At 41.2% G+C, this 22406-nt stretch overlaps 3 protein-coding genes and 1 long non-coding RNA gene across 4 annotated transcripts in view; all 4 read right to left on the reverse strand.

Annotated features, from left to right (window-relative positions):
- The window catches only part of LOC149091663 (uncharacterized), a 62179-nt gene extending 52573 nt beyond the window's left edge, over positions 1-9606 (reverse strand). Inside the window, exon 1 of the long non-coding RNA XR_016196404.1 lies at positions 9524-9606. This is a non-coding gene — a long non-coding RNA (uncharacterized LOC149091663). The remainder of the gene's footprint in view (positions 1-9523) is intronic.
- Positions 9607-10615: 1009 nt separating this feature from the next.
- On the reverse strand, positions 10616-14797 carry stc (nuclear transcription factor, X-box binding stc). Its single transcript, XM_030388294.2, has 5 exons — positions 14641-14797; positions 14176-14545; positions 11635-14111; positions 11218-11569; positions 10616-11140 (listed from the first exon to the last, which is right to left on the reverse strand). The coding sequence occupies exons 2-5, from the start codon at positions 14449-14451 to the stop codon at positions 11039-11041; spliced, it is 3207 nt and encodes a 1068-aa protein (XP_030244154.1). The 5' UTR covers positions 14452-14545; positions 14641-14797; the 3' UTR covers positions 10616-11038.
- A 308-nt stretch (positions 14798-15105) lies between these two features.
- On the reverse strand, positions 15106-15880 carry LOC115564227 (V-type proton ATPase 16 kDa proteolipid subunit c). The gene has a single exon (XM_030388296.2). It carries the CDS (start codon positions 15693-15695, stop codon positions 15168-15170), a length of 528 nt encoding a protein of 175 aa, XP_030244156.1. The 5' UTR covers positions 15696-15880; the 3' UTR covers positions 15106-15167.
- A 357-nt stretch (positions 15881-16237) lies between these two features.
- LOC149091664 (uncharacterized) lies at positions 16238-20437 on the reverse strand. The gene is made up of 2 exons (XM_089257195.1): positions 18902-20437; positions 16238-17248 (listed from the first exon to the last, which is right to left on the reverse strand). Exons 1-2 carry the CDS (start codon positions 19922-19924, stop codon positions 16394-16396), a joined length of 1878 nt encoding a protein of 625 aa, XP_089113321.1. The 5' UTR covers positions 19925-20437; the 3' UTR covers positions 16238-16393.
- Between the last annotated feature and the right edge of the window lie 1969 nt (positions 20438-22406).

The following is a 22406-nucleotide window of genomic DNA, read 5'->3' on the forward strand; positions in this document are numbered from 1 at the left end:
GCAGCACGCTGCTTGGGCGCCTCAGCTTAAAATATTTCCATCTCTTTTTTATTGCAAGTTTTGCAAGCCGCGACTCAGTTCAGATTTTGCCCTTTTGATGCACTCGCAGTTGAGACGATGGCTAACATAACTTGAGCACAAGATTGGTAACGCTTGCTGGAGATAGAGCAGAACAAGTTTTAGCCCAGTTGAAAAGAGCAAGAGCAAAGCAAAGCCATAGGAACACTTAAAAATTAACTTGATTCGCATCTAAAATTGGTTAAAAAGTCAGGGGTCAAGCTTTTGGCTTGTACTAAAACAAAATAAAGTTCAAAGGTGAACGTCAAGAAAAACAAGAAAAAGGAAACCTAAAATCAACTCCTACAATTTTTGTAGAAAAAAAGTATTTTTTTGCTTTAAAAAGTGTCAAAAATTCAGGCAAATAAATGTTTATTTATTCAAATACCTAATGCAATAAAATGCAATTTAGTTTTTCTAACATATTAAATAATAATTAATATCTCCAGCAAATCATATCATTGATTAATATTCGTGTTTGCATAACTAAACATATGACAGCATTTGATATGACATAAGCTTCGCTATAATCTAGTTATGGCCAGGTATTAAGCACGCCTGATTATTAATTACATAATTATTTACAGCTACATGATTAGGTAATTCAATTAAAATTAAAGCGCCTTTGTCAATTTGACTTTATACAAAAATTGACAAAAAAAAAAAAAAAAAAACTATATACAAATGTAGCTTATATTTTTTATTATTTTGGTGTTTATTATATTAATTAATAAATATTAAAAAAATCAAGTAATGTTTGTAATCTATTTGCAAAGCCAAAGCAAAATTTATTTAATGTATTTTTTTTTTCATATAAATAATAAAAAATATTATAAAAAAATAATATTTAAAAAACAAATTATATTTATATCTATTTATAGAACCTTATAGCATTTGACTTTGAATGAAGAAAAATCTATTATTAAATTAATTTAATAATTATTATTTTAACAATTATAAATTGCAGCTGTAGCGAATTGGATATAAATCAAAGTAAAACTAGATTAATATTAATATAACATAATTAATAACCAGCCTATTGTGACCTACATACTTCAAGCGCAATTGACTAGCCGCACATTAACACGATTACTTCAAACAATTGCCAGCTCCCTCCCTCTTCCCCTGATAACAATTTATGCGTAACCACATCCCATACATTTATACACAAGAGCACTCACAATTCAAGAATGAAATTCTTATAAATTTTTCAGTCTGAATAGAGCATTTTGATATGCGTAGCGTAGCACACGCCCATTGCTCAAGCGATATCGTATTTGTAATCTTTACACCTTAGGGTATTACAATCGTCTTTGCTTTGCCAAAATTCACGTTCATAATATTTTCATTTTATACAATTGTCGGCCGTTGACCTTGCCACACAATGTACAAGTAGGGCTTTAGAGAGAGATATATATATGTATGTATATATACATATATATATATATTTACCTGTATATATAGGTAAACTTTTATTCTCTTCTTTTCACATAAGTATATTTATGTGTATTTTTGAATTTAAATGATTGAATTTGGCGTATGCTAAAGCGACTCAAAAAGATAGAAAGAGTGAGAGAGAGAGAGCGAACGTACTGCTAGGCAGCCATTTGCAAAAATATGAAAATTACCTTTAATATGAAAAGGCAGACAGAGAGTCAAACATATATTTATTTTTTTGCTGTTCACATCTAGATAGGCCTGCTGCTCTACAGACAGACAGCCACAGAGACAGAAAGAGACAGACAGACAGACAGACAGATAGATAGAAAGAGAGGCGTTCTATTTTATTTTGTTTTATGCCTTTATATTCTGTTTTGTGTTTACATAAAAGTGAAGTGAGGCAGATTGCGCTCGAGTGCGTTAATCAGCGCTTCTGGGCAGGGATACGGACCAGAGCACGGACACGGATAAGCACCCGGTGGGCTAACACACACACACACACACACACACATAGAGAGAGATGGTACAGCGTGAGAGGGGCGAGCGGGTTTGGCATCGCGTTTTAAATCAACTTCAGCTGGCAAAGTTTGCGTTGACTTTTCTGTTGCTGTTCAGCTGCTGGCATTGCTGTCGCTGTTGTTGGTCAGGGCACTGACAAAACAGATTATACTGATTTCATGCTGGGGAAAATCAAAAAATGAACGTGCGGCAATTTACATACTTAAGTTACTTCATCTGCGTTTTTTTTTCTCTCTCTCTCTCTCTTCCTTGTAGCTGCTGTTCACGAATTTATTGGCCACATGTTTTGTGCTACCTTCGTGAGTTGTACAATTTGGCTTTTGACAATATGTATACGCATTATACGCACTTCTCCTGCTGCTGCTGCTTCTTTTCTGGGCTGTTTGGGATTACAAGGAATTTCCGGGGATTCCATTTTAATTGAATTTCTTTTTGGCTGTCATTGTTGTTGTTGCTGTTGTAGCTGCTTTGCATTTTTTTGCCAGATAATTAAAATGACCGTCGGCCAGTTTGAAATATTTTTACCTTTTTTTTGGAATTAGTCAATTTAAAGTTTACTTTTTTTCTGACTGACTGATTACAGTCGATAATTTGCATAAAGCAACAAGAGAGAGGAAAGTAACAATCATAATCATATTAGAGGCAGTCAACGTGCTTCCATCGACCAAAGTGCCCCAAGAAAATGAGTGAGAAATAGCAACTGAAGCAGTTGAGACAAAGTTACATTAGAACACTTAAACACTTAGCTGCTGATGACGCTGCTGCAGCAGCAGCACTAGAACGGGAAACAACTCTTCCCACTCACACTTTCATTCTCCCACTCTCTCTCTCTCTCTCTCTCTCTGTCTTTCTCACGTTCTCTCTGTCTGTCGTCAGCTCTGGGCAACATTTTTGTCGTGGCCAACTGTAGCTCCTGCCCGAAGTTGCTCTCATTCCAGACACGATCCAGAAATCAATTTCTCTGCTTTTTAAGCCACTTTTCATCGTTATTTTACTTGGGTCTCATAAATAAATCAATATTAATTTGATTCCGCTCAAATTGCAGCTAATTTTCAACGAAATATATTTCCATGGGAAGCCTATTAGGACATTAATTTATGCATATTTATAAACAGAATTCAAGCGAATTTCATTTACATTATTCAATCAAAAAAGCAAAAAGCAAAGCAACAAAATAACGTCACCTAACTTCTTTGTAGTCAATTTAATAAAAGAAAGAAAATTATTGGAATTTTCTTTTAATATTTTCGTTCAGCTGTAAATGTTGTTTGAAAATTGAATAAAATTGTTTACAAATTTAATGCCTAATCGAATAGACAACTATTCAAAGGTAAACCTCAACAAATCGCTCTTTTATAATCAAAATATATATGTTCTTCCATTTAAATATTTTTAAGCTTAAAATATTGAATATAAATAATCAAAATATAGTTAAGTAAAATCATGTTGAATTCAGAAAAGTTTATATAAAAAAAATAACAATAATTTATGTTGGCTTACATAAAAAATTAATAAATAAAAACAAACAATAATTAATAAATTTGTAGTAATTTGTTTATCATTTCTAAATTCTATAATATTTTACATGTATATTTTAATATATATATTGTATTTTTACGTAATTTCGCAGAGCAAAATGAATAAATATTAAATAATCATAAATGTACAGAAACATTGACAAATTCCATTTAGTTTCACCAATTATTTATTATTTTTTAATTTTTATATATAGCCAATAATAATTTATACTGGTTAAAACCTAACAAACAGAAAACGATAAAAAAAAAATAACATCTAAAGAAATAAATACTTATAAAAAATAAATAAATACTTGTAAAAAATTAATAATTGTAAAAAATATATTTTTCGATTCAATTAAAAAAGCTCCAAGATTTCTGTTATGAAAATTTCTGGAACACTTTCTGAGTTACAGGCATATGAAGAGTTGCAATTGTATCTGGCTGGCTGTGTGTGTGTGTGTGTGTGTATTGCAGATTTCTTGTATACTCAGCATGTCTGCTGACTTTGTCAATGTGTGTTTGTATATGTGTATGTGTGTGTGTGTGTCCCTGCTGTTGCTTCTGATGCTGTGTAGCTCGCTCTTGTTATTTTTATTGTAACTCTGATTCGCGCTTTATTGCATTATAATTGAATCTTGAAGCGCACAACTAACGCAGGAAACGTTGCCTGACTGCCTGGCTGCCTGCCTGCCTGCCATGTCGATGCTTGTGGCAGCTGCTAGCCAGACGCCCGTCCTCTACTTCTTCGTCAGCCCACAGCTGCTGCACTTAATGCCAAGTGTTTAAAAAAAAAAGAAAAAGAAACGAAGTAATATTTACTTACACCCCCAACCACTAACCCACCCACTAACCACCCAGCCAGTCAGCCAGTCAGCCTGCTGGCCATCCATCTATCCATCCATCCATTCAAGCAGCGAGTCATTGCACCGCCCAACGTTCAGCGCATTCACTCGGTCACCCCTTCAACTCTCACCTCGACGCCCGCTCACCTCGTCGCCCGCTTACCGCTCATTTTGCTCATTGCCAGCGAAATGCAATAAAAATTGTTTTCCCATAGACGGCGCAGAGCGACGAACGACGAGCTGGCTAAGCAAATGTTGTTGGAAATGAGCTATAAAAACGGGAAATTGTATTTTACAGTAAATTTTTGCTACACACACAAACTAGCTATAGTCCTCGATCTAACCACGCCCCCTCACCCTTACAGCGCTCTGTGGGCGTTCCACTTGCACGTCAACGCCTTTCATGGGGCTGTCGCAGATAATCCGTTGCTGAGTTGGCTTGTCTTGACTTGGCTTGACATTGGCTTTGGGTCGTCGTTCCATTCCTTGCCCTTCCTTTTCCTCTTCCTCTTGCCGTTTCATTCTGTTCCTCTCAGTGCTCGCGTTTTGTAGTGCTCCCTTGCTGCTCCTGCTGCCACTTCATTGAACATTCCCTGCTGATCTGTTGTTGCTTTTGGGTCTTGGCTGCGTCTAACGTGGCTTATAAGCTGCCAATATTAAAATGATGACAAGTTTATGGCTAAGAACGGGGCAGCGAGGCGCGGCACAGAAAAATGCAATTCATGGCAAAACTGATGTCTCAGACTGTGGCTTTACTTCTCTGACTACCATCGCCCTTCCTCCCCCCACTCCAGCTGCACACAAAATTGAAGCAATGAGACCTCCAAAGTATTTGCTTCGCCCTCAAATGACAAACGCAAACAACAACAAAAATACGATGAGAAATGGCCACAACAATTTGGCAGCTTCATAAAGAGCGGCATTCAGGGACTGGCACAACGCTCCGAAGACTCTCAAATGAGTCAATAGAAATGTCCTCGAGCTGCTTTCACAGTTAGTTGATTAATATTTTAAGCTAAATCTGAGCTAGCATATAAAAGCGAATACTCAAACAGATTTGTAAGGCAGCTTTACAAGAACTAGCATCAATTGGAGCTACTTTAAATATATTGCTCTTAATCTAAAGTAAGTTTTTTCTCTAATTTAAGATTAAGAAAATAAATAGTAAATAAAGGATATATATATTCCTAAGCCAGAGAGAATGGGAAAATATATGTAATAGTAATATTTAAAAAGAAAAATTAAATACAGAAGAGCAAAGCTAGTATATCTAAGCCATATTTAAAATATAGAGAACTAGCAACTAGCAAAGCTTTTGAGTATCCCTTGACATTTCTAAAAGATCATAATATTTCTATATAATGGAATATTGAGAGCTATCTCTATTGAACATTGAATTGAAGCAATGTACGCCTAGCCAATCCCTACTATGATATATTATATATAGTCTGCCAGTTAACCCACTTTACTCTTGAGAGTCGAATCAATTCATATGGAACCTTAAAGGTTCCTTATGTAATTAAACTGCTTCCTGTCAATGCATTGCAATGCAGTCAACTCATCAATTGACATTCCCAATCATCTATTTTAATCAATTTCAGTTTGGCTACGTTCCTCTACCGACTCCTGCTCCAGCTTAACTCAAAGGATTTCCGCAATTGTTTAGCCCATTTTTGGGTATCAACTCCGTTTTTAGCGCCATTATGCAGCCCTGGCTGAGTGAGTGAGTGAGTGAGTAAGAGAGAGAGAGAGAGAGAGAGTACTGCACAGGATAGTAGAAAACGAAACATAAATAACTGCGCAGTGTTTGTGCCATTTTGGTTGCCACATTTGAATAAAATATGAATAAAACCGAAATGCATTTAGCTGGAAGGCGGCAAAGGCAGGTATATATATATGTACATATATACAGACTGTGAAACAGACAGATATATACATATATATAGACATTTCCCTATCACACCCCAACCCTAACTGAAGCCATATTCCGTTCGGCCAGTTTGTCACCTTTTCGCTTCTGAAACGGGGTCTGCCCTGTGTGCTGAGGCTCTGCCTTCAGCGTCTCTCGCATACAGATACGATAATATTTGCATTCAGTTGTGCTGTCATCCTTGTTGCAGTAGCTTCTTCTTCTTCGGCTTTTCTGCTGCCGCTGCTGCTTCTTATATTTTTATTTTGTCGTCAAAAATGTCAGCGACGTCCTCGTCCTCATCCTCATCCCCGTCCTCTCTCTGTGTGTGTTGTGTGTGTGTCGTGGCTTTACCCGTCTGGAGTTCGTTTCGTTCCGCAGCGTTCGCTTGGCTTAATTTTGGTCTAGGGAAAAGTGCATAAAAAATCTGCGGCGAATTTGCAATTTGAATTCGTCTGTGGCCTCTGTCTCCTGCTACTATATATGCATATCCTTTATTGGGCTCGTGTCTGGTCTCTGGTCTTGCCTGTCGACTGTCTCCTGCTTGTGTCTTCCGTCTCCGTCTCCGTCTCCAGCTCCAGCTCCAGCTCCTCTTCCTTTTCTGTAGCGTCTTGACAGCCAGTCAGGCGGCTATTTAGGAAGTAATTTTCGCGCTTTCATCGCAACTTTCGTCCACATTTTTTTTTTCTGTCTCTCTGTCTGCCTGTCCGTCTGTGGCTTGCATTTGGGGCACGTTATTCACGTTAGCCAGTTATTTGAGGTGGCTGTCGCTGCTGCACGCGCCTTTAATGCATTTTTTAAAAAGCCAAATGCGCAAATTGAATGCGCCTCGTGCCGGCATTTGCTGCGGCATTCTGCCTCAGCTATATGACGCACGTGCGAGTAGTGCCACAGCAACAACAGCAACAGCAACAATAACAACATCAACATCATCAGCAGCAACAACATTCCAATGTTGTCCGCAGAGCGACACGCAGGCATAATTTCTGTCACTGCACTCAGGCCTAATGAATATTTCAACAGTCGTACTATCTCTCTCTCTCTCTCTTTACCTCTCTCGCTCTATCTCTCTTTCTCTATCTTTTGTCCATACATTAATATATAATATGCATGCCATGCTCATGCCCCTATATATATATATTATGTATATATATGTATATAGTACACATAGAGCTCCTGCAACTGTAGCATCAGCTAAATGTCAAACTAAATGAGCTACGAATTCATGCCCGAGCTCTACCCCAAAAATAAAACAACCAAAAATTCTACTTGACTTCCGTATGCAACAAAGAGCTGGATTCACAAATTGATTTTGAATGCGATGCAGTGACACGAATGCCCAACGAAAAGGAGCTAGAGCCAGTTAGACTGACAAATGTGTCACAATAGATTTCTAAAATAGCCGAAAATTGGATTGATGCAATCATAGCTGGTCAGGCTATTCAATTATCTAAACACGAGAGCCTAACTGGGTGAAAAGTGGGAGCAGTATTTGTTATAGTTATATAGCTTATTTATATACATTAATATTCAGTATACTATAATCTTAAGAAAATCTAGAAATCCCACAGATCATAAGTTAAATATGATTTCCATTTCGCTGATTAATTGATTAACTTAGCTATGGCTAATGATATGTAGAACTTAGTCTATTACATATCTGCATTAAGAAAAAAATTACAAATTTTTAAATAACAAAAGAAATTGGTCCTAAATATTTTTTTTTTAATATCTAGAATATTAAGTACTTTTTCAATATTCTTAATAATATTAAATTTATTTAATTAAAATATCATAGTTTTAATATATAATAATACTTAAAGTTTATAGAGTTATTAAAGAACATGCACTTATAAACTTTAAGAAAAAAGCCAGAATACCTTAAATTTAGTATATTTAAAAGCGAAAAGAATATTTTTCAAATTTTAATTATTTTAAAAATTTTCTATATTATTTTAAATGCGCTTTAATGAAATGCTCAAATATTTCTGTATTCATATTAAATTTTAACCAATAGTAAACTCATCTCACATAGGCTCAGGCAAACCTGCTGCTTACGATTGAAATCATATACGTGCATGTGTAGAAACTTGCTCCACTATGGAGCTCCCCGATGGAGCATCAAATGTTTAGGTTTGGCGTTACCGTTAGCCTCGTATCTCTCGTATTTACTTGCGTTGCGTTTGTGTTTCTTGCGCTTGGCGCAATCTTCTAATTAAAAGTGCAACTCATACCCAGTCGACTCGAGTCGGGCTCTGACCCAAATTGAACTCTTTCGGCGAGAAGGCAACAGCCAGAGCGAGACCCACTCGAAGCCAAGTAACCCCACCCCAGCTATTATCTGGCACGAGCCAAGTGACGGGCCAACCACAATATAATCTCTGTGGCATTATATATGCCCCATGCTCCATACCCCGTGTCCCATGCCCCAGTCTCTTGCCCGACATGCCCCAATGCTCAATGCACAGGCCAAGCGTATGTCTTGAAGCAGCCACTCTGGAGCTGAAAGAGTGTGTGTCTCTGTGTGTGTGTGTGTGTTTGTATTTGTATTTGTATTTGTTTCTTTTTTTCATCTTCTTTGTATTTGTTAATAAACTCCCTGGCAGACTAAATTCAAATTACGCACACATCTTAAGACATAGACGAGAAAGACAACGACGTCGGCAGCCATTTCGCTTATAGCTGGCTCATTATGTCAGGTCTATATTCATATACGCCAACAGGCTACCCACTCCACTCCACATACCCACACTCATAGCCCTCCCTCAAGTCTCTGCTCCCCTCCCTGGCCAACCGATTGCCGCATGCGTGAGTGCGTTTCGAGAGAAGCTTCAGCTGGGTTGCCCTATTGCTGCTATTGGATGACTCCCGTCTTTTGACTTTGGCTTGTCGTAACATTTCATCTTTATTTTGGCATTATTCCCTGGGCGCCGCTTATTGTTTTCCGTGAAAATGGCAACGGCAATGGCAACAAATTAGAAGCGTGCCCAACGCCCGAAACGAACGCAGCAGCAGCAGCAGCAGCTGAATCTCGTTTGGCCTGATCTAATTGGAATATAGCCAAGTTCTACGAGATTTCTTGACGGCCCTGCAACCAGCCAACCAAATCTTAGGCCTTGCACCACCCATTGGCATCTTCAATTAACAAATGGACTACGGCTTGGCCAAGTGAAAGCCCAAATTGCAATTTGCCACATTAAATAGCTAACAAATATTATTAAGTAAGATGGACTTACCCGTAACAATAATCCCTCGATTTACCGTTTGATTGAGTCAAACTAATTAATTATATTGAATTCGAATGTAACCAAAGCACGAAACTGCTGAAATCAATTAGAATTCTAAGATTAATTCAGATCAAATTATAAATACATATGATTGGGTGATTTTTCAATTTTGTTTTGAATAACCTAACTCGGCTTGATGCAATTTTTATATCAATAAATATCTTTGTAAGCTACAGTTTTCACTTTTTCAAATATAATTTATCATTTGAATGAAAATAAATAAATCCCTTATTTTGAAAAATAATTATAAAATTTAAATAAATAAATTGAAATAATTATAGACCAAAATCTGATCAAAAATCATTTGTTAAAGTAAAATATATATTTTTGTCAATTAATTTTATTTTGAGATTCATTGCCAACTTTTTAAAACTATGTTTTTTTCCTACTTATCTATTAATATACTATTAAATTTTTGTTTATAAATTTATAAAACTATTTCATTTAGTTTATAAACCTAACAAATAGTTTTACCATCACAATGTGGATTTCGTTTAGCGTTGACAACAACCTGTACAAATATAAGCGACAACAATGCCACTAGTCCATTTCGAATTGGTGTGTGTCTTCAATAAACGGGGGTTTAATGAGCTAGATGAATGTTTCATATTTAAAGAAAATAAAATAATTTGGAATGTATACTTCTGAAAAGTTTTGTAAATGTAGAGTAAATTGTAAATCTTATTTTAATAACTAAATGTCCTAAGCATTCTTATAAAACTCAACAGGTTATCGAACCTATTATGCATAGACAGCCAAGACACACAATAAAAACAGTGTTGCATAGTTAAAGTAAAATGTCACGTGTTAAACTTAAGCAACGCTGTTCGTTTTAGTATTTATTTATTAATTACAATCGTTAAGCGCGTATTTTTGAAAATGTTAAACAAAGACGACACATTTTATTTATAATTAGTAAAATAGTAATAGAACTCTGTACGCACTACTTAAAGTCCATGCAGTCGAAATCCTTGGCAGGCTACAAGGTATTCAGTCGCTGGCTCTGTTTATCCTTTTGATTACACTGCTTCTATTTTTGCGTTTTGCTTATAGTTCGTTTTCATATTGTGTTTATTAATCTGTATAAGCAACGAAGTCGTAGGATTCAGCTTTACATAAATTCATCGTACAACAGTTCAAAGTCGTTTAACAGTATCCATTTGCATTAAGTATTGTTCTGTTTCCATAATGTCCTTTTGGTATATCATGCACGGCAATCCTTTTCTTTTTGTTTTTTGTTTTTTTTTTTTCTTTTTTTATCTCCAACAATGTTTTTTTTTTTTTTTTTTAGCTAACGTTTACGAGTTACGCTCCCAGAGAGAAAGAGTCGAGATCTCAATTCCCCTCTCTTTCTCTCATCCATCCAAAGCTACACTACAAACTGTGTCTCTCTTTCTCTTTATCTTTCTCTTTCTCTTTCTGTTGTTGTTGTTGTTATGTATTGTCGTCAACATTAAACGAATGCTACTTCTTCAGGCCCCAAGCATTGTTGCTGGGCACTGGGACGCGACGTTGCCCCGATTCACGTGCCAGCACCTCCATGATGCTCGTAGCCGGCAGCCAGCACTGTATTAGGTAGATTAATCAATAATAATTAATTAAACACTATAATTGAATTGTCTAGTTAATTGCATTTCACTCACGCGTTCCTTGTGCGCCGTGGCAACGACATTGCGATTGGGCTCCTTGTCATAGGAGACGGACTCCACGCCAAACACCTCGCACAGCTCATGCACCAGCTGGCGCTTCTCACGATTCATGGTGGGAAACGAGTGACTCCGCGACTTCTGTTTGCTCTCCTTGGCCAGCTTCACTAGATCGGTGAGCGTTTCATAGACGCTCTTCGTTAGCGCCGGATTGCGCTTGGCAAAGCCACGCAAGAATTCCGAGTACTTGGTCAACGGCTTCAGCTGTGTGTCCGGATTGCGCGACTGCAGGCCAATGGCCAAGCGACGATTGCGCTCCAGTAGGCGACACTCTTCATTGCAGTCCAAGCTGTAGCAGCAAAAGGGAAATATATTCTTATTATTTTATTATATTTAATTATGTACTCCACTCACGTTTTGTTGGACTTGTTGTTTTTGTTGGGCGCCAGAATTTCGCTCAGCTCCATGTAGTTGCCGCGCGACATCTCCGCCATGGAGGACGCCAGCTGGGCGGTGGCAATGCGACTATGCTCGCGCGCCAGCTCCTGACAGCTGCGATTCTGCTTACGATTGCCGCACTCGCACTGCACCTCGACCAGCTCCTTGCAAGGCGTCTCGGGGCAGTCGCCTTCATGACAGACGGCGGCGCATTTGTGGCCGCAGAGCAGGCGCGGCTTGGTGCAGCTCTGGCGGCACTGCTCGCCCGCCTGCTGGCACTCGCCCTCATGGCAGGGCCGAATGCACTTGTGTCGGCCGCAGGGCAACGGCTTGCCACAGGCCAGGCCACAGCTGAAACTGGCTTGGGAGCAGGGTATGGTCTTGCGCTGCTCATGCTGGCCGTGACACCACTTCGTGGTGAACATCATGCAGGGCGGGCAGGTGGCCGCCGCATGGCAATTGTGCTGAGGCGGATGCTCACAGCCGTGGGTGCGCGAGCAGGGGCGCTTGCAGACGGGCTTCTTGGTGCCGCAGGGCACCGGCGGATAGATGACCTCGGCGCCGCACTCGCAATAGAGCTCCTCGAAACTGCTGCGATAGCAGGGCGGACAATTGCCCCGATGGCAGGGTTGATCGCATTTGTGCCGTCCGCAGGTCAGCGTTCGATTGCAGGGCAATGGACAGGCGTGATCGATATCGATGCAGCACTCGGCGTTGCATTTGTGCTTGCCGCAGCTGCGCTTCTTGGTGCAGCGTCGCTTGCAGCGCGCATCGTCCGCTCGCGTCGACAGCTGCCGGCACTTGATCATCTGATCCATGTGGCCGCAGCGACACTTCACAGCCGTCTGCTTCGGGCAGGGCGGACACTGGCCCAGGTGGCACTTGCTGGCGCACTGATGCGGATGCGCTGGCTTGCCGCAGCGCAGCGTTTTGTTGCACGTCCCCTCGCACGTGGGCACCGGATCGAGGCAGCTGCTGCGCTGTGACGCCGGCACGGGCAGCTTGCCACAGGGACAGCTGGTGATTTGAGTAGGACTCAGCTTGCAGGGGCGACAGGCGCCGGCATGACACGAATCCTTGCACTTGTGATTGCCACACGGCAGGGGCTTGCCGCAGCACTCCTTGCACGAGTAGCTCCGCTTGTCCTGCGTCTCCCGGGTGCACAGCACCTCGCGCTGCTGCTTGCCGCAATGACAGTTCTGCTGCACTTGCTCCGCGCACGCCTCGCACTTGCCCGCATGGCAGGGCTGCTGGCAGCGATGCTCGCCGCAGTTCAGCAGCTTGTCGCAAATGGCGTCGCACTGCAGCGGCTGCTTCATGGCGCACTGCATTATCTTGGAGGTACGACCACAGCCGCAGCTGCGCGTCACGTTAGCCTGGCACGGCGGACACGGGCCCGGATGACAAAGCAGGGTGCACGCATGGCTGCAACCCTCGACGCGACAGCAGAGCTCGCCGCAGCTGTGGGCCAATTCGTTGCGCGTCAACGGCGGATTCTTGAGCTTGCCACAGAAGCAGAGATAGTCGCGCGGCAGCTCTTGCAGCACATTCTGGCAGGCCGGACAGCGCCAGCCCTCGTTCGACTTGGAGCTGCTCGCCCAGGTGATGGTGCACTTTAGATGCAGCACGTGATAACAGTTCTGGCACGACCAGGTGCCGTGATGGGCCTTGATCAGTTCCACGCAGACAAGGCACTCGAGTCGGCGCTGCTCAATGTCTCGCATTAGCTTCTCGCGCTGTGACAGCTTCTCCAGTTCAGGTGCGCGCCTAGGCGAGATTTGTTGCTGCTGGTGATTTTGTTGCTTCTCGGGCGAAGCCTGCGCACTGTCGTTGCTGTTGCTAGTGTCCAACTCCTCGGCGGCGCGTGGATAGCCATTGATGCGATCACGATTACGATTCCAATCGTCGCGTCGTTTATTGCTGCGATGATTATCGTAACGTTGCTGTTTCTGCGGCTTCTTGCCACGCTCATACCGCTCCTCATTGCGCTCCTCACGATAGTCGTTACGTCGCTGCTGGCGGCCGTTGTTACCGCCTCCGCCGCCCCCACTATTGCTGGCTTGACTCTTCGATTGTCTAAACTCTGATCGATGTGGTTGCTGAGCTGAATTCCCACTCGACGCTGCTGTTGCTGCTTCTCCTCCGTTTGGCTGTGTGGCAGTGTTGTTGTTGTTGCTATGATTTTTAACAGAGGCACTCTCTGTCATCGGTGCTGTCGCTGTTGCTGCCGCTGTTAAACTCAGCTTGGCAAAATTGGGCACAAATTCGGGCGCTGTTGCCTGAAGCTTGGAAGCGCTGAAATCGTAGCCAGTCGAGGCAGCAGCAGAAGCAGCAAACGGATTGCTGCCGAAGGATGTATAAGGATTTGGATAGACCACAGGATAGGCAACCGCTGCGCCAGCTGCATTGTAACTGTCGCCATTTTGATTGCCATAAAAGTGTGGCGCATATAACTGTGAATGCAAAAAAGGGATACATTTATAGAAGTAACAGTAAATGGCAATTCATTCTACTCACATTAGAGCCGCTGCTGGCGCTGCTGCTTGGAGTCAGGCCAAAGGCACCCCCGCCGCCGCCGCTAACATTATAAACGGAACTGGCCAAATTGTGTTGACTAATAAATTGATTAAAATTTACATAATTATTATTATTAGAGTGGCCATTGGCTGTGTTCGAGCACGTTGAATCTCCAGCTCCATTTGTTAGTTGTTGGGACAACTGTTGTGGTTGCTGCTGCTGCTGAGGCAGCTGCTGCTGTTGCTGTGACTGCTGCTGCTGCCAATACTCGGCCATGGTAGCGTGTTTTTTTTTTCTCTCCTCGCTTTTCGCTTTTGCCCACGCTGGCGAAAAGTGAATCCGAATTGTTGCGTATTTCTTGTTGTTGCGCCTGCAAGCAAACGCAAAGTGTATGTTTATAGTGAGTAATATATAAATTTATATGTACATATAGTATATGATTTCACAAGGAATTGTAACATTTACACGAATTTTGTTAATATGCTTCACTCGAAATTAGAAAAAGAAAAAAAAAAAACAACTAAAGACACACTGCCATGCGCGTGTGTGTGCAAATGTGACAGATAGCTGAGAGGCGTGCGTGTGTATGTTGCTGACGTGAACTGTTACCTTTTCACAGGTACAAATGTGCCGATGTGAATGTTAAGTGCGGAGCGGCTCTGTTAACCTAACAAGTCTTCACTGTTAGTTGGTGGAGTACACTGTTAACGACTACCGTATTACTGTTAACTGTCGCATATGATGTTGCACGACAGCGCGGCTACGCTTGCTAACGCTCTCTGTGTCATCTCTAAAACTGACACGAACATTTTGAACATTTTGGCGCCACATTTGATTTTCGTATTACATATTTTAATGGTATTGAGTTTAAATATGTGTCTTCAAATTTTTAATGGAATACAAATTACATTTTGTTAATTAGGTACAACAAAAATAAACTCCTTTACATAAAACCTTTATTTGGTTAGCATTTAACATAAAAACCAGCTCGACTAAATTTCTTTGGTATACAAATAGATGGCCACAATCATGCCATACAGGCCCAGGACTTCAGCAAAGATTAAAATCAAGATCATGCCTATAAATATCCGCGGCTGCAGGGCCGTATTACGTACTGCGGCATCGCCCACACATCCAATGGCATAGCCAGACGCTACTCCACAAAAGCCCACAGATAGACCGGCCGACAGATGTATATAGCCATGGGCCACCGAATAGGTTGCCGCCGAGTCCAACTTGCCAGATATCAGCACCGCAACGACCAGTCCATAGATGGCTATAATGCCGGCCATGACAACGGGTATGATCGACTTCATGATTAACTCGGGACGCATCACAGCCGTGGCAGCAATCGCCGTGCCCGACACTGCTGTGCCATAGGCAGCACCAACCGAAGAGAAGACGATGGCCGCCGACACGCCCATTATGCCATAGAACGGACCGTAGGTGGGGTAATGTATTAGTTGAATATCCGAAGTCAGGTGTTCATCATTTGGATTCAACTCAAATTCCTCATTCATTGCTAATTATCGTTTAGTTTTCGACTTTATTTAAAATGTTGTTTATTTTATTTCTTGAAAACTCGTCTCTGATTTAACTTAAATCACATGCAAATGCAAAGGCTACCTTAACTTTACAAACTTAATATAAATATATACAAATTATTGCTATGAACTGTGACAGTGAATGTAACTGTAACTGTGATATTTTATACAAATATTTGTTCTATTTTACTCCGTTTCAAATACCTTTTTTTTTTTAATTATTTAGACGTTTATAGCTATACATATCTACTTTTGAGTTGAATTTACAAGTGCTATTAAAAATAATAGAAAGCAAGTTGGAAAAATCGAGAAAAATCAGCTAAATTCAAGGAAAATTTAGGTTAGTTTGCGAAATGTTCGATTTTTACATTTAAATATTTTTAAGCTATATATATATTTTTTTAATCTGAACATTTTGGAAACTAGCCCCATATATATATTAAAAATATTTAATGAATGAAATTATATTTTATAGAAATACGAATATTTATAAGTTAAATTTATGCATGTTCCAATTATTCTTTATAAATGTCTATCAATTTAGATATTTTTCGGGCTTTCATAAACAAAAGCACAAGAAAATACATATATTATTAATGTAATCCTTAAAGGCTTTGTTCATACTCAGCTCATTCAGTCACACGCTGCTCGGATTTTTCATTTCCGCTTCTTGGCTAGAATGTGCGCAGATTGCTGAGCAGCGTTTGCTGTGCCGGCGGAAATGCGGATGCGGCGGCAGCGAACGTTGCTGGTGGCATCACAAAACTGGGAGCTGTGGCCAGCGACAATGTGTGCTGCTGCTGCTGTAGATGCTGCTGGAGTTGCTGCTGCTGTGGCTGCTGATGCTGTTGATGCTGCTGCTGCTGCTTGGGGGGCAACGGAAATGCTTGCGCGCCATCTAGCGGCCTGTATTGGCATTTCTTGGCATGCGTGCGCATATTGCTGGACTGTGTGAAGGCCTGGTTGCAATTGGGGTGTGGACAGACGTAGGGCTTGCAGCCTGTATGGTAGTTGAGATGCGTCTTCAGATGATGTTTCTTGGTGAAGGCCTTCGGGCAGAGCGGACAGCTGAAGGGCTTGATGCCCGAGTGCAGGCGATGATGCAGTGTCATGTTGCTGCGATCAGCAAAGGATTTGCCGCAGACGGAGCACTGATATGGCTTCTCGCCGCTATGGGTGCGCATGTGCTGCTTGAGCAGCATTTTGCGGGAGAATCGTTTGCCGCACTCGGCGCACTTGTGCGGCTTGACGCCCGTATGGATGCGGACGTGCATATTAAAGGCGACACGTTGATTGAACGATTTGGGGCAATAGGGGCATTCGTATTCCTTGCGATTTCGATGGATTTTCATGTGGCTGCTGAGGTAGCCCTTGTCGTTGAACGTCTTCCCACATTCCGGGCACTCGGCAGCAAACTCTTTGGTGCCACGATGCACGGATAAGTGATATTTATAGTTACGCAGCTGGGAGAAGCCTTTCCCACAGTCGGAGCATTCGTAGCGCGGTGATTTGTGTGTCTTCTCGTGCGCCTACAATGGGATAGAGAGAGAGAACGGTAGAGATGGTGAGTGTGAGTCAATTAGTGTGTATGTGTGCGTGGGAAAGGGAGCATTGAGCAATGCTGCTCATTGGCTTGACGGCCATTTTGTTCAACCGCGCTCAATTGCGCTCTCTTTCTAACGGCCGTGCTCGCGTGTGCTTGTCTTGCTGTGCTCTCTCTTTGGCTGTGGCTGCTGCTGCACCCATGCGTAAAACCAGTTCTCACATTTTGGTGTTGTTGCTTCTTCGCCTGCTTCTTCTTCGCCGTTTTGCTTCTGTTTTGGGCGCCACCATTTTTAACGATCAACGTGATTTGCATGAGCAGCGCAGCAGCGCTGCTGCCCCTGCGCTGCCCGCTTGTTACGCTCACTGCTCTACGCTGTTTGCTCCGCCTCTGCTTTAGACCCCGCCCCATTGGCTGCCTCGGTGTGATCATAACGTGTTCACATTTTAAACAAGAGAAATGATGCCTTGAGCTTCTGCCTATCGCTAGTGCCTTTGCTTATGCAGATTGAGCGCTTAAGATAAGCCAAACTGGATTTCTCCGAATTCAAATACAATTTATATTTCAAATATTTGGTATTTGGGACTTAGGTAATCTATAAACGAACCCAGTCATTTATAAATTTCATACAAAAGCTCATTATTGTTTAAGGAATTTATTTGTTTTGGTATTAGAAATTTTTTGGCACTATTCAAATGCTTTTTTTTCATACATTATAATATATTTATATAATATGCTATGGTTTGCTTCTAATGTCACTATATTTTCATATTTGAGAATTTGATATATTGTCTCCTTATAAAACCAAAACAGTTTTGATTTACTCATGATGATGAATAAGAAACAAAAATCATTAAATTTCTCAAATGTGATAATTGAGAAATCTATTGAGATTTAAAAGCCCTTTTAAAATTGAATAGCTTTTGTACGACATTTTTGTAATAGGCATAATTGTATATATATTAATTAATTATTTATATTCACATTTCTCATTACTCTCATATTATTTTAAATTAAAATATCTCAGACTCATGTGTACCTCATTTGTTCTCTTTACTTTACCATCCCTTATAAAGCTCATAAATATATATTTTATTTTATGTGCCAAACAAGTCTACCCAAAACTTTTATTTATTTTTGCTTTAATATATCATGTTTTTCTTTTCATTAAAAAAATATATTTGAGGTATTAAATACTAGTCAGTAAAAAATTTGTTTTTTAATTTTTTAATTAAAAAATTAGCCCAAGAAATATTAAATTATAAAATTTAAATATTAAGTTTTGTACTTTTAAAAGAAACCCTTTAATTTATCATGCCATTGAAATTTGATATTCTACTAATTCATACGATGTATGTATAGATTTTCCTTTTGGACAAATAAAATATAAATTTTAAATGAAATAAAATGAATTTTGTATTGTGTATGTATTCAAGCTCCAGATCAAAATCTCTTCAAGGCAACCTCGTATATGCGGATTTATAACTAATCTCGTTTACTACAAAACACGCCCACTCACTAACTCTACACGTGTGCATAGCCACCTCGCATATCCTCATTTATAGGGGTTCTACTTTCCAGGCAAGCCAACCCACCCACCCACGCCCACTCTTTAGAGTCTGCTCTGCTCTCAACTCACCTGCAACGTTTCGGAGCATCCAAAGACCTTGTCGCATATGCGACACTTGTAGCTGATCTCCTCGCCGCCGCTTGTGTTGCTGTTGCCGTTGTTGATGTTGCTATTGTTGTTGTTGGCGTTGGAGCTGCTGTTGTTGCTGCTCAACTTGGGCAACATGGCCACAGGTGAAATCGCAGTCGCTGCCGCCGTGCTGCTCAGATTCAGATTGGTCACAGAGATGTTGGTCAGGGAAATGTTGCTGCTGGCGCTCGCGCTGAGCAGGAGTTCACGCGACGGCAGCCGGCAGCTGCTAGAGCTGCTCACCGACGAAGCCGCCGGCGATATGAGAGGCGTGGGCTTATAGCCAGCGCCGAATTGCTTATAATAATCCAGGCATTCCAGACAGTCGGCGCGTGTACAGGCGCTGGAGGACTTGGAGCGCGTCGGACTCTGTCCATTGATCACATACGGCGCAAAGTAGCGTTTCTGCTGCGCGTGTTGCTGCTGCTGATGTTGCTGTTGTTGCTGTTGTTGTGCCTGCTGATGTTGCTGATATGGCGAGGTGGGCGGCGTTGTCAGGCCGGCGGCAGCTGCTGCCGCTGCATAGGCGGGCAGCAAATGTGGAAAGAACTGGGCATAGAACTTGGTCGCACTGGCCATGGCCAACAGATCCGGCGGCAGCATGGCATAGCCGTAGGCGGCGGGACTAAGCTGCACCGGCGCTGCCTGAATTGCGGCCTGAGCTGCAGCCTGTTGGCGACTCTTTGATAGATCCAATATATTGCTGGCAGTAGTTGCTGCTGCTGTTGTTGTTGCTGTTGTTGCAGCTGCAGCTGTTGCTCCTGTTGTTACGCCTCCTGCTGTTGTTTTCTTGGCCGCATTATCCTTGCTGGCCGAGCTGCCCAGTATGCGACTTATGCTAAAGTCCGTTACTTGTGGCGCTGCCGGCGCCGCTGCCAGTTGGGGGCCCGGCGAGGCGGCCAGCTCGTAGCTGCGCTGCAGCATCGTATGCTTAAAGCCCATTGCGTTTGAGTTAACGTTCATAGACCAGTTGTTCGAGCCGTCTGTCGCGCTACGCGTCAAAATACGAAATGTGCGGCTACAAAAGCGGCCAACGGTCCACAACGTCTTTTGAGCCAGGTCGTGATTGAAGCTGATCGCGCGCTCACTCACTCAACTGAACTCCGTCTCTCCCCGTCGCTCTCGTTCTCTCTCTTTCTCTCTCTCACACACAGACACACTCTCCCTCTCTCTCTCTGGCTGTGTCATTTAATTGGTCAAGAAACGAGTTTGAAGCTGCGCTCTGTGAGTGAAACGCTCTCCCATGCAGCTGAGCCAATTAAGCAGCCCTGGCTAACAGCAGCTGCCCGTTGCGCCTCCAATTACCAAAGCCACAGCCACAGCCACAGTCGCAGTCGCAGCTAGAGCCGAGGCAGCGGCCCAGAACTATTTGGTAGTAGCATTTTACTAGTCACATCTATCATAACGTTTATCAGTAGATCTAACGCTTTAGCTGCTCATTCTCTCATTTACCCCATAGGCTCTCTTGCTCTGTCTCTCTCCATGGCTCTCTGAGATTGAAGATCTCTTCGGGCGCGTTGTTGTTTTTGTAATTAATTGCGGTAATAAAATGTGCGCATCGTTAAATTTTCAAAATGTATTTCCCTTGTTGCTGCTGCTGCTTGAGCTGAGACTGAGACTGAGGCTGAGGCTGGGGCTGCTGCTGTTTTTATTTTATTTTTTGTTTTTTTGTTATTGCTGGCGGTCCTGCCTTGGGCATGTGTGAATCTTACGGTTATGCGCATTCACCTGGCCATTTGCCTGTAGCTCAGCTTATAAAGCTGCAAGCTCTGAGCTCCGAGCTTGACTGTGTGTGAGTGTGTGTATGTGTGGGTGAGAATGACCCACAGGCAAACTAGGAAGCAGCGTGACATAATCTGTTGTCCAGTTTTATGTAATGAGCTCAACAGGAGCTGGAGCAGGCACAGGAGTGTAGATAGATCTTGCAAATGCTTACGTTGGCTAAGTAAGTTGACCAACTGCTGCAATATGTTTTAGAGAATCTGCATGCCAGAAAAAAATTAAAAGAAATCTGGAAATCTACTGGTAATCATAAACAAGGAGTTGATGATTAATATATAATCAATTTTAAATAAATTAATTTTGGAGCAATTAATTTTCAGTTCAACACTCGAAAAAAAAATATTATTCAAATATTTGTTTATTTTATTTTATTTATTTTTTTACTTTTTATATTAATATATTCCATTTGTTAAATGGTTTTAAGAAAAATTATGATTATTGAAATGTTTTTTTTTCCGTGGCATAAATATAGTTTTATTTTTAATTATTTTTTCTTCAAGTTGACTATGTATATAAAAGTGTATATATTTGTCAATATTCTTAATAAAAATAAAAAATATAAAAATTATATACAATAGCCTGCTCTGAAATTTTTACGAAATAATAAAACTTATAGTTTAAGTTAAATTTAATGTTTATATATTATTAGATGTATCTACTTTTAATAAAGTTTTAATTTATTTATTGTTAACTAATATTCCGGAAAAAAAACAATGCAAGTCTAAACAACAAATGAAGCTTAGGTTGAGAGAAAAAGTGGAGAGATATCAAATTATGTTTGCAGTAGTAAATTATAATTTCCTTTAATTGTTTCTGAAGAGACAAATAGTGGATAAAAAGCAGCAAATGAATAGATAATAACAGCATTAAAGAAAAAATCAGCAAGATTTTGAAATTTGCTTTGAGGATAAGAGAAAAATATTTTCACAATTGCCAAATATCTTACGGAGAGTACTTGTTAAGACAAATTCGATATTTCTAATTAAATAAATCATTTTTGTTAAAAATAGAAACCTCTTAAGCAGACCTCGCACTCATGCATACATATTCCCAATTATAACATAATCCTTTTCTGTTTTGCATTATTTCGCTACTGTTAAACTCGTGTGATTCATGCAACTATTAAAACAACTTTTACAAGCCACTCGACTGACTGCAGTTCACATAACACACACATACACACATATGCATACACCTATATATCGAGTTATAGCTGATTTGCATAGCATCAGTAGCGCCCATAAAAATGTGCAAAACAAAACGCCCAGCTTGATTTGTATGGAGCGCAGGGCCAATAAATCTAAAGGACGCACGCAGAATGAGCAGCGAAATGGTGACACAGACGACCAAGAGGGAAATTCAAGGAATCACCCCTATATTGCTGTATATGTATGTATGTGTAAATGAAGTGATATATGTATAATTAACAGCTACAAGGCGTTGAGTCAACAAGGAGCGGGCGGTCTGGCGAGCGAGATATCCAATTGCATGGCCAATTAGAGCGCAGCTACCTGGGACTTGAATCTAATGTAAGCTTATCTTGTACACGATTTGTCTGGGCTCACTTACAAAACGCGATCCATATCGCCAACGCAACGGTGGCAGATGAGCATTACCCGTGCCGCGCTCTGTCGTGCCCTGTCGTACCCTGCCGTGCCGCCAA

The sequence above is a fragment of the Drosophila navojoa genome, chromosome 3 (genome assembly GCF_054131105.1).
Source record: "Drosophila navojoa isolate 15081-1374.11 chromosome 3, UAZ_NAV_1.0, whole genome shotgun sequence".
NCBI classification, from domain to species: Eukaryota; Metazoa; Arthropoda; class Insecta; order Diptera; family Drosophilidae; genus Drosophila; species Drosophila navojoa.